This window comes from Octodon degus, unplaced genomic scaffold (assembly GCF_000260255.1).
Source record: "Octodon degus isolate 3935 unplaced genomic scaffold, OctDeg1.0 scaffold00235, whole genome shotgun sequence".
In the NCBI taxonomy this organism is placed as follows: domain Eukaryota; kingdom Metazoa; phylum Chordata; class Mammalia; order Rodentia; family Octodontidae; genus Octodon; species Octodon degus.
The window spans coordinates 1,797,949-1,810,150 of record NW_004524811.1 but is presented as its reverse complement, the minus strand read 5'-3'; the positions used below and the strand labels follow the sequence as shown (position 1 = coordinate 1,810,150).

The 12,202-nt window shown below is 35.0% G+C and overlaps 1 protein-coding gene across 1 annotated transcript in view; it reads right to left on the bottom strand.

Moving 5' to 3' along the window:
* The window catches only part of Gabrb1 (gamma-aminobutyric acid type A receptor beta1 subunit), a 426,238-nt gene that overhangs the window by 12,350 nt on the left and 401,686 nt on the right, over nucleotides 1-12,202 (bottom strand). Inside the window, exons 6-8 of the mRNA XM_004645660.2 lie at nucleotides 7,886-8,023; nucleotides 7,631-7,783; nucleotides 3,896-4,140 (exon numbers count right to left, since the gene is read on the bottom strand). Coding sequence (XP_004645717.1) covers nucleotides 3,896-4,140; nucleotides 7,631-7,783; nucleotides 7,886-8,023 — 536 coding nt within the window. The remainder of the gene's footprint in view (nucleotides 1-3,895; nucleotides 4,141-7,630; nucleotides 7,784-7,885; nucleotides 8,024-12,202) is intronic.

The following is a 12,202-nucleotide window of genomic DNA, read 5'->3' as shown; positions in this document are numbered from 1 at the left end:
GATAGGGTAGATTTGAACTAAGCCAGATTTGGCCAAAGGTTTAAGTGTTGAAGTCTGTGAGCTATTAATACAAGCAATCAGTAGAAGTTCTGGATCTATTCACTTCTCAAGATACTAAGTGAGAATAGTCAGAGCTTCATAAAAGGCAGGGTGAGAGTGTTCCATCTGGCCTGAAGATAGGCAGTGAAGTGAAAGTAGGACCCAGGATCAGAGGCTAACAGGTATGGAGCTGTTTTAACCTGGAGGTAAGGATGTGGTTGTTTACCTTTACGATCCCCTTTTGAACATGCACCCACACCCTGGAATTCATCATATTACACAACTGATTTACATTTAGAAAGCTGTCTGATGGGGTTTAGGATGCACCACAGAAGGCAGAAACAGTAGAGAGCAGATCACAGTACCAATGTCTAATTCTGAGGAAAAATATTACTTCTTGTGTGTTGGGGTTGAGACGACACATTATGAATGAGACCCTGGTAGATTTCCCATTATCATACAAGAGTTGGAATGTTTTTGAGCAGTTTCTGGTCACAGACCCACTCTACATCAATTCTATCCATTTCATTTTTTTGAAGATGGCAGGCATTGTAGCCAGCATGTAAGACTAAGAAAGTTCTTGGTTAGTATAAAAATATCCCAGAGGTAGCTTACTTAGAAGTCTTGTTGTGCTGTGAAATCTGTCTTTCAAAACTCTAAATACCTTTCTTAGTTTCCAGTGATGCCTGAGGGGTTCATGAATCTACGATCTTTATCACCTTGGAGATTGAAGGCCTCCTAATGCCTGGATCCAGCAGCTGCACTCATATTAAAAAATGCTGCCGAGCAGCTGGTGAAGATATCAATCAATTCAAGGATTGCACTTCTGAAGCTTTGTACAGACACCCCTTGACCTGACTGCCCAGCAGAGACTATCAAAAATAAAGTGTAATTATGAAAAATGGCACTCTATGTTCAATATGTCCATGTAAGTACTAGGAATCGCTCAAAAGGAAAATGCTTTGGGACCATAACACATATGCTATTTCAATTAACTTCTTACATGTATCTAAAATGAAAAAGGAGGCTCATCCAACCATTCGTGGAGAAATCTGGCATTTTCTATTTTGTTTTTTAAGTTTAACCACATTGTAGCATTTTAAAATACCACCCAATCTTTGTTATTCATTTAACTGATGGAAATGATACACTGGGCAGGTGAAGTTTGGCACTGATATACTGTCTCTTTGACCCCCTGGTTTTAGAAAAGGATAAGTTAGCATCTGCCAAACCTGTGGAGCTACAGGGGAAATTAAAACAAGTTGCATTTTACAGTAGCACTGTATTATTATTATATCTAACTATGAAGAAGTTAATAAAATCTTACCTAGAGCATTGCTTTAAAGACTACTTATATGACACTGTAATTCAGAAATGATACCAGAGATTTGATGTAAAGTGAACTTAAAAAAACATTAAAATCAAAATGATAGGAGCAGTTACAGTTTGGGGCAGAAATTTTTCTTATGAACATATAATAATTTCATAAAGCATTATGATGTAACACTCATTATCTTGTGTGGTCTCTACAAACTAATATTTAGTGGAGAAAGCCTTTTTTAGCATCCATCCATTCATTCATTCATTTTCAAGTACTTCTTTGGTATCTGCCCTATTCTCCAAGGACAGGCAATAAACAATAGACAAGGCCCTCCTTCCTGTCTTTGGGAAGCTTCAGTTTACCAAAAGAGATACAAACAAACATATCCTCCCGATTAAGGAAGCCCTATGATAGAAAAGTAGAGGATACCGAAGAGGATACATACTCTCCTGTATAAGCAATGGAGAGTTGGAGATGTCCATTAAACCATTCTCAGAGTAGCAGCATTTGTGGAAAGAACTAAGAAACTGAGAGAAGCCAGGACTTCAGTTGTACTTTTGAAATCAACATTTGAAGTTTTTGAAGGCATGCTCCCATTGACTATATCTTTTCTTGGCCATGGTCATGTTTTCTTGTTTGGTCTCATATTTAGTGAGCTTTGATTATGCATGTGTTGAATAATGCACTGTAGAGATTACTGATAATGTCATCTTCCCTGAAGAAAGTTGGGTCTTGTTTTGGTCAGCAGTTATATTATTATTGTAACACCTAGAATATGTGGCACTTGGACTTTGGTGTTGTGTTGGTCAGTACGTTTCAGTTTTTCCCTTACCCCAAGAGAAATTTCCTATTTTCATAACTTGGTTTTTTACTTCTAAGTTGTGATTGTTTGGTGACTTTGAAGGAATATTTAATGACTTTAACGCATCCTATACATACACTGGAATCAAGCTCCAAAGTCTGACCCTCACAGAGTGGCCAGAAACTATAATCTTTGTTTTGTTTTGTTTTTTGTTTACTTTTCAGATATGGGTTATTCTCCATCTTTGAACATCTTGACATTTTATCTCCAAGTTTGTAGTTTATGGATTCCAGGGAAGTTTATACAAGTTTTAAATATCTGCTATGGCTGAAATTTTCAGAAACTCCAGAAGGAACAAAATTCACACTTTGACTCCTCCAACCAACACAACTATAGTTTTCTGTTGTAGCTGCTGCAAAGTGCAAGCAGCTGAGAGAAGATGCTGTATGAATTCAGTCGATGGCTCACGTTGTGTGCTTCTCTTTTTGGAGGGTTGATTCTTTTCTTGTTTTTGACTATTTTCAGTGATTGTCTTATGTAATATGGAGAATTAGATTTTTCTCTTTTTATTTTATTTTTTAATGTATTTAGTACAGGGTCTACAGGGTTTCACTGCACAGATCAGACTTAGGGTGATCTTTCCATTTTCAGTCTCCCAAGTACTGGGATTAAAGGTGCGCACCACCATGCCAAGTTCTTTTTTTTTTTTTTTTTTTTTTTTCAGTACTGAGGATTGAACTCAAAAATAAGAGTTCAAGAATAGAGTGCTTGCTGGGCAAGCACTTATTCTACTTGAGCTATCTCCCTGGCCCCTGAGCTATCCCCCCGCACCTCCCATGCTGAGTCTTCAGTATTTATAATTTTTTATTTATGGAAATATGATGCAAACATTCTGTCCTATCTTGTCTTTTAAATATCTTTTTGCTGTAAATTTTTCTGCTTTTCTGTGAAAAGAATCTGTGGAATTCCTATTCTGGTTAATGACCTGATTCCAGTTTGGAGCTCTAATCACTGTGTGTTCTCAGCCTCACTTAGGAGTACAGAGTATATTCGCTTCATTGCACTTATTTGTTTACCAAATAGGTCTTGCCTTGCTGTATTACATAAAGTTTAAAATAAATAATGATGCATGTGGGCTTGAGTTCCAGGGTTAGGTATGTACTTTGCTGTAGATGTGGTTTAGTCATGTCTGTCAGAGTTTCATGCGCTGGAAGCTTGTTTCTGAGGGTGGTGATGTTGGAAGGTTGGACCTAATGAAGTGGGGCCTAGAGGGAGGTGAAAGGTTAACTGGAGGCTCTACTCTGGGGAGGAGTTGAAGTTGAGCTATCTCTCAACTGCTGTTTCCTGCTTTGTGAAGTGACCATTTCCTCATGCACATGCACCAGTCATCTACTACAGTGCTAGAGTCAGCACCATGCTGCTTGAAATTTAAGAGTTCAGAACTATGAGCTAAGCAAACCTCTTTTTATAAGCTTAACTTGCCTCACGTATTTTGTTATAGTAATGCAAACTGACTAACAAAATATAGTATTAATTTATATAACCTTCAATTTAAGTTTTTAAATCTTCAGGTACAAATATGTAAAATGAAGGGTTATCTTTATTAAGAGTTAGTCTTAATAAAGATAAAATAAGATTTTATAAGCAACTCTTTTCAGCTATGATGGTCCTGGTAGTTCATTGATGATAAATATAGAATAAATTATTATTATTAGGAATATTTAATATATTACCTGAACTTTATTCATCTCCAGTTTGTTCTTCTCATTGGCACTTTGATCTTGTTTGCTTGCTCCCTTTTTCTGAGGGCCTTTACCAAAAAAGATGTAATTTACAAAGGCGTATTCCAGCAAAGCCAGGAATACAAACACAAAGCAACCCATCAGATAAATATCAATCGCTTTGACATAAGGGATCTTTGGCAGGGTCTCCCTGAGATGAGTGCTGATGGTTGTCATTGTCAGAACTGTGGTGATTCCTGCGAAACAGAAAAGCGAAGCTTAGCTGAAGGAACTTCTGTGGAATTGTCCTTTTCAAGATCATAAGGACAGATGACCTTCCCTTAATGGTGCCCTGGAATCATGACATTAACCTTATAAGCCACTGGACAAAAGGGCACACATTTAGAAAGACAAAATCATGGCCTTCTTCCATAGTCAGTGATGAATAGTATGTACAGCTAAATGGTGGACTGATAACGGTTAAAATATATTATTGTAAAAGGGGAAAAAGATAAAAAGTCAGGCAAAAATCTCTCTAGAAGCTTGCCTCCTAATGTGCCTCAGTTCTGCTTTCTGTGGCTAATAAACGTTCTTCTTTCTCTCAGTGTCTCACTTATGTCCCTCCAAAATCTGTCCTTATGACGGTAATTCCCATAGGGGCCACTACCAACTAAAACTTGGTGACCAGCTTGAGGTCTACTCAATTCTATTAATCCACAATACACCTGAGCTTGCAAATTGAGTATTGCATTTTAAAATAATAAATCTTTCATGCTAAGGTATCACCGAAGAAAACATTAAGAAGTTTATGACATATCATTCTATCAAACATCTCATTTATATAATTTTTAGATACAACATAATCTTCTTGCTGTAGTTTTTCAAATATTAACTCTACTTTCTTAGTTCTACAGCCTAGTAAAAAATAATACCCCAGTGTTAGTAAAAAACATCTTAAAAATGATCTTGGATTTGTTAAAAATGTTTGTCCATAGATACATAAAAGGTTGATTGTGCTTTATCTTCTTTTTTATTATTTTATTTATTTATTTGTATTTTAGGGGAAGGATCTAGTTCAGGGTCTCACTACTAGATTGGACTCTTAGTGATTCACCAATTTACAGACTCCCAAGAACTGGGATTACAGGCATGCGCCACCACGCCCAATCTCAATTGCTGTCTCAGTGGGCCCCAGAGGTGGGGCCGGCACAGCAGGCCCAGGGATCGAACCCCCCAATCCAGCGCCTGCCTGCAGGCATTTTAATCTGCTGCGCTATTTGGCCGGCCCTTTTTTTTTTTTTAAGTGTATTTAGTACAGTATGTACAGTGTCTCACTACATAGATCGGACTCATAGTGATCCTCCTGTTTTCAACCTTCCAAGAGCTGGGATTACAGGTGCATTCTCAGTCTCAATCACTGCCTCAGCACACCTCTGGGGCGAGGCCTGCAGGGCTTGAGTTGCCTGGGATCAAATCCTGGTCCCTGCGCTCTGCCTAAACAGGCACTTTAGCCCAGTGAACTATCTGGCTGGCCCTGTGTTGTGTCTTTCTTTATTAAATATAGGCTTCGTAGCTTAAGTTTGCGTGAGTTGCATAGCTTGATAGCAATTGTGATTAAATAATACCTGAGAAAATAAGAAATGAAAAAAAGTTGAAATTTTGTATAGTTTGTGTTGCAATATGAAATACATTTCTATAATGTTTTATAGGTTTTAACATCTATAGTTATGAATTATTTCCTATGGCTGTCATAACAACATGTTGAGTATGGAGCAAAATTATACTATTTTTTATACTGTGTGAACAAAACTTGAGATTAAGTCACCCCGCTGCTGGGCAACAATTTAAGGAGACCTTAAACAATAGCATTTAAAAACGAACAGATATGAGAAGGTGTTATCTGGAATTTGATGGAAATATTTAAAAATAAAAGCAGGAAACATTAAATGGATGGAAAAGACAGAGGAAATATCAAAATAGTGAGAAAGAAAATGGTAGTTTGCACTCCTTCCTCCTCTCAGATTGTTCTAGATGTAGAGGTTTCCGGATTCTACCATATTTTTGAAGAACAGATGAAGTAGAAGTTAAGACTATCATACAACATATTAAAATGATTCACATCAGTGTTAATTCTAATGGATTGTACTGATGTGGAATAGCATTATGTGTAGACATATTTATTTCTTTGAATAAAATGTTAAATTTCATCTAAATAGTTATAGTTTCTGGCTTGAAAAATGCCTAATTAATTTACAAATTCACTAATTGTATTTCTGATTCAATCTTTGGTTAAATTTTTAGTCAAAAAGTGTTAGCAAGGCTGGAGAGATAGCTCAGTAGAATAAGTGCTTGCCCGGCAAGCGCAAGGACCTGAGTTCAATCCCCGGTTCTGCCAAAACAACAACAACAACAACAAACCATATAATTGAAAAAAAAAGTGTTAGCAAATGAATGTCTTTTATGTTTAAATATGTCAGGTTTACATTTTTAAAATAGATTAAATTAGCTATCTTTATAATCATATGTTTTTCCTCTAAAGAAAATATCATTGTTTTTGAGAATAGATACACAAAGGTTATCAAAATTCATGAATTTCCTAGCTATTTCTCCATGTTGTGGACATCACCCAGTATTTTTTTTGCTTTTTTACTAATCCTGGCATATGCACATAACACACATTCAAATAATATGTACCTATACATGTGTTTAATAGGATACATTATTTCTTTGCTCTTACAGTGTTCAAAGAAGCTGCCAGCCCTGGCTACTGTAAGCCTTATCTATTCGGCCAGTAGCAATAAGGTGTAGAGGTGACTATTAGTATAGATGCAAAAGGGTGTGTGATGGCCATGTAGTTCAGTTGGGCAACCTCAGAGGAGATGTAGTACATTAGCTTAGACAGAAGTGATGCTGTTCTCTATGTGTGTGTGTGTGTGTGTGTGTGTGTGTGTGTGTGTGTGTCTGTCTGTCTGTCTGTCTGTCTGTCTATCTGTCAATCTGAATAAATCTAGAGAGTAATTATTAAAGTGGTTGTGGTTCAAATAAAAAGGCATAGTTATACATGCCCAGAATCATCAGGCACACCTAAAACATACAACTTTTAACAGACAAGTTAAAAGTCTCAAATCTTTCAGGTTTCAGTCAATTATTCAGTATGGCAAGATTAATTCTGAATTTTGTTCTACATAAAAGGAGAACATTTTTTATTCGTCCTTGATCAGAGATAATTAATATAGTTAATTACTTTTAATTACTTATATATGCTTAACACAAAGTAATGAGCTCCATTTAAAGGAGACTCAGCTTGATATGTTCTAACTTTAGTTAATATTCAAAGGATAGTATTTCCAAATAACTGATGTAAACTTTTTAACAGTCACGAGGCTTTGCTTTCTCCAAGTCTATTTAAAAATAATGAGTTACAGGTAATTTTCACAATAAAAAAGTAGAAAATAAAGAGGAGGTTATCATGAATTTAGTTAAAATTTGTGTACTGTATATTTGACAAAGTACATTATGGGAAGCATGCCCTAAGAATTTTCTTTTTGGTAAAATGCAAAAATATATTTAATTGTAAAAACTCATTATAAATACTTGTACACTTATATTTAGATGATTTTTAAATTTAATTTCTCTTCTGATAATTTCTTCATCTTATTATAAGAAAATTCTTGCATATGAGCCCTAATTTGGCTGTCTGTTTAAAGGTACAAGCCATTAACTCTCTGCAGAACTGCTAACGCCTACCTAGTGCGACTCTGGCTGCAGATGCATCATAATTGATCCAAAATGACACCCAGGACAGAATTGTAATCAGGGTAGAAGGCATGTAGGTTTGCAAAATGAAGTAACCGATGTTTCTCTTTAGACGAAAACTTAGTGATAATCGTGGATATGCTCCTGAATTGAAAAAGAAACAAAAGACAATGCAAGCGTCATTTGATTGTGGTCATCTTTGGCAGTGCAGGCATTTCTAGTTAATCATGGTGGAAACATCCTCACCTGTTGTGAACTCCACTTTCTTAGACACCATCTTGTAGTCAACAATTGAAAACTGAGGAAGCTCAATTTTATTGACTCCGGTTACGGCTTTCTCTCCTCCGTTCCAGTAAAATTCAATGTCATCAGTGGTGTAGCCATCTGCAAAGAAAACAAACAGCCTAGTGACATAGAATCCAGGTGGTCTGGAAGTCCATATTGAAGACAATTTTGAAACCAGAGGGAAGATTCACAGTGAAGGATGGCAAAGTAACATTGCTCTGAATTAGTGCTCCGGATGGGTCTCCTGTTGATTGCTGTTACTAACGGGTTAGCAATGACTGCGCTGAGAAAACAGGTACATCTGGTTTTAGTGGACATAAGCTCTAGATCATTTAATTGCATCTGATATTATGCTGCATATTCATTTTCATTGTGTCTACTAGTAGTGACTGAAGTGAGAGATGGGGAAATTTCAGAGGTCTGGAAATTTTTTTTCAATTTTTATTTTTATATTTGTCATTTGTATTCACAATACTTTAGGTCCAAGTTTCAAACTGCAATATTTTTGCACTCAAGACACAGTCATTCAGAATCCATATTTAAATTTTCTATTGCTTCAACCACAATTTAAAATAACAATATTGGAAACAAAAATCCTTACAAAAAGATTGAATGCTAAAGGTATAAAGATGGAACCATACCATCAGCAAGCTTGCAAAAGAAATAACTTACTTAAGAATCAAACAAAAAGACCATAAATACCTTTAATCCAAAGTTACAGAAGAATTTCACTACAAAATGGAAATGTATTTTGTCTATGCATTATCTTACAACATTGACAGCAAAACATAATAATAATTGAGTACATTTTTTTTACTGTAACCTCTGTTTAAAATTTAATTTTATTTTTATTCGTTTTAATGACAAAAAGATAAAATAGCAATGAAACACCTTTGAAACAGGTTGGTGGGACACAGTTACAATAGTTAATACATTGCATATTGTTGTCTATTTGTTAAAAGGAAAAGGAGAAATGAAAGGAGTATAGTGAACTGCCAAGTTTGCACATATCTATTGACCAAGGTATTAAAAAATGTACATTTCTTTTAGAAAATTATTCAAGTTTTTAGTTTTATTCTTTGTAGCTATTAGTACAGCTAATATATGGGTAAAATTTCGGTAACTATATGAGATGTGATTGAAAAAAAATTTTTTTTAATTTTTTTTATTTTAACATTTATTGTGTGTGTGTGTGTGTGTGTGTGTGTGTGTGTGCGTGTGTGTGGCCAGCTCAGCCCACCAGGGGGCGCGGCTGGCTGGCATGTGGTGCTGGGGGATTGAACCGCGGTCCCTGTGCCTTGCCAAAGCTTGTTCCAAGTAGGTGCTTTAGACCACTGAGCCATCTCTCCAGCCCGTGATTGAAAATTAAGATGTGTATATAAATAATAACATAGTGAAAGACACATTTTCATTAAATCAAATTCAAAATTCTCCCCTGGCTTCAAACACACTTACGTCATCATTGCTGCTTTCTGAAGCAATTTTGAAGTCCGTTTTCATGAGTTTCTTTAGTTGTAATGTTATGGCTGCCTTTTATGTCTTCCATTAATGTAAAACATTTATCTTCATGGTCATTTTGATTTTAGGAAAGTCAGAAATCACACATTGCCAGATCAGGTGAAGACTGATTTTAGAGCCTGCTTTTTTGTCGGATAGTACTAAGTAGCAGCATTCGTACCATTTCTGTTTGCATATGATAAATATATGAAGCATAACTATATGAAAGAAGACTTGAGAACAGCTTCAGGAAATGGCAAGAATGTGGGGATAAGGGTGCTTGAAACTGGGGGAGAGTGAAGGAAGTTCATTGGTAATGTGTCTTTTACTGTAATAATTAAACAAAAGTAATCATTCACTATATTTTCAGTTATGCCATGTGTGATTTGTTAAGAATACTTTGATATCTTCTTATTTATCAGGGTGAGATAATTTAAGGGGGACAAATAGAAGATAGTCTTTATGTCTTCAGAAGGGAAGGCCCTATGTTGGTGACCTATGAGGGCTTCCTTGCTCAAAAATAGCTCTCAGATAGATGTGGTAGCACATGCCTGTAATCCCAGCCCTTCGGAGGCAGAAAAAGGAGGATCAAAGTTGCATTCTTTTTTTTTTCTCATAATCAATTGCTGGATTATGGTTATGTATATAAATAACTTGTGTAACAACAATGCTTGGATATATTACAATAATCTAAGAATAATTTATGACAAATTTAATTATTTTTATCCTTATCAATTTCAGACATTTCTAAGTAGAATTTTTATTGATATCAAATTTAAAAGTATTAAATCATTTTCTCCTTTAGAAGTCTACTTACTGAAGCTTGTTTTTCAAAGGTAATCTTAAAAGCTTTTGACAGTAGATAATATATTGACCTACTTTTGATTAAAGTCACATATCTTTTCAAAAGATTAAAAAATAGCTTTAAAAATTCGAAGTGGAATGGCACTGTGCTGAAAAAAATAATAGCTACCAATTTTCTACCACATGAATGGGAACAATATTTTTCTTCTTTTTTTAATTTTAAAGAGAATATAAAATGATCAAAGAAAAAGAAAAAAGCATTAGAAATGATACAGAATTTCACTAAACAAAATAATAAGAACTAAACAATGGTTGTTGTATTACATAATATTATCTTCAAATTACTTGTTTAGATTACCAAATATGCACATGCAAAATTGGAAAAAAGAGAAAAAAAATAGATATTAATTGCACCTTTCAATAGAGGAGCAGAAATCAGCACCACAAGTATCCAAGATATCTTTTTTTTAATCCAAGCTATCTTGCATATGTACATAAATATATTTTACTTCTTTCTTTCTTTCTTCTTTCTTTCTTTCTTTCTTTCTTTCTTTCTTTCTTTCTTTCTTTCTTTCTTTCTTTCTTTTTTTCCTTCCTTCCTTCCTTCCTTCCTTCCTTCCTTCCTTCCTTCCTTCCTTCCTTCCTTCCTTCCTTCTTTTGTGATTTTCCTTACTCCAATTTTTCATCCCATTGAACAGATGCTTTCCTTCACCAGTATTTCACTTACCAGTATGGTCTCTAGTTATATTCATTTGCCTATAAAAGCCTCGAGTTTATATTTTTTTCATAGCTGAGTAATACTCGATTATGTAAAAATACTACGTCTTTTTTTATCCATTCCTCAAGTGATGCACATTTGGATTGTTTCCAAGATTTAGCTATTACAAATTGTGTTGCTATATACATGGGCACATATAAATCACCATGGTATGATGTTTTCAATATATTTGGAAAAATACCTATTAGGAGAATATCTGGGTTGAATGAGACTTCTAATTCTAGCTTTTTGAGGAATCTCCACACTGATTTCCATAGTGATTGTCCCAGTCTACACTCCCATCAACAGTGAAGAAGTGTTTCTTTTTCCCTATAGCTCACCCAACTTTTGTTATTGGATGACTTCTTGATGTTAGCCATTCTTTCTGGTGTGAGATGGAATCTCAGTGTTATTTTAACTTGCATTTCTCAAATGACCAGTGATGTTTAATATCTTTTCATATATTTATTTCCCATTTGTATCTCTTCATTTGTGAAGTGTGTATTCATCTCAGATGCTCATTTTCTGGATTGGGTCTTTAAATTTTGGGGACCTGATTTTTTTATTTTTATATTCTTTATGTATTTTAGATAGAAGTCCTTTGTCTAAGGGACAGTTTGGAAAAATAATTTTTTTTACCAATTAGGGGTTTTTCTTTTTACTTTGTTGGTGATTCTTTTCAAGAAGATGAGATCCCAATTGTTTATTTGAAGTATTTCCTATGCAATTTGTTTTTTGTTTATGAACTCTACCTATCACTGTCTTTAGGATTTCTGCCATTTTCTCCTCCAGAAGATTTAGTGTTTCATTTTAAGTATTTAAATCTTTGACCCATTTCACTGTAGTTTTGTGCATGTGTCTAATTTTAGTCTTCAGCCTGTGGAAAGCTAGTTTTTCCAGCACCATATATAAAAGAGACTATCTTTCTTTCAGTGAGCATGGTTGGCCCCTTTGTCAAAGATAAGGTGGCTGAGTGTGTTTGTAGTTGTGTCTGCATCTTCTAATCTCTTCCATTGATCCTCATGTTATTGCCAGTACCATGCTGATTTTATTACAGTAGCTTTGTAGTATAATTTCAAGTCAGGGATTGTGATGCCTCCTGTCTTTCCTTTATTATCCAGAATTGCTTTTGCTATTTTAGTATTCTTCTGGTTCCAGATGAATGGTTTTCTAGTTTTGTGAGGTATGCTAATGATATTTTAAGTAGGATTGCATTGAAT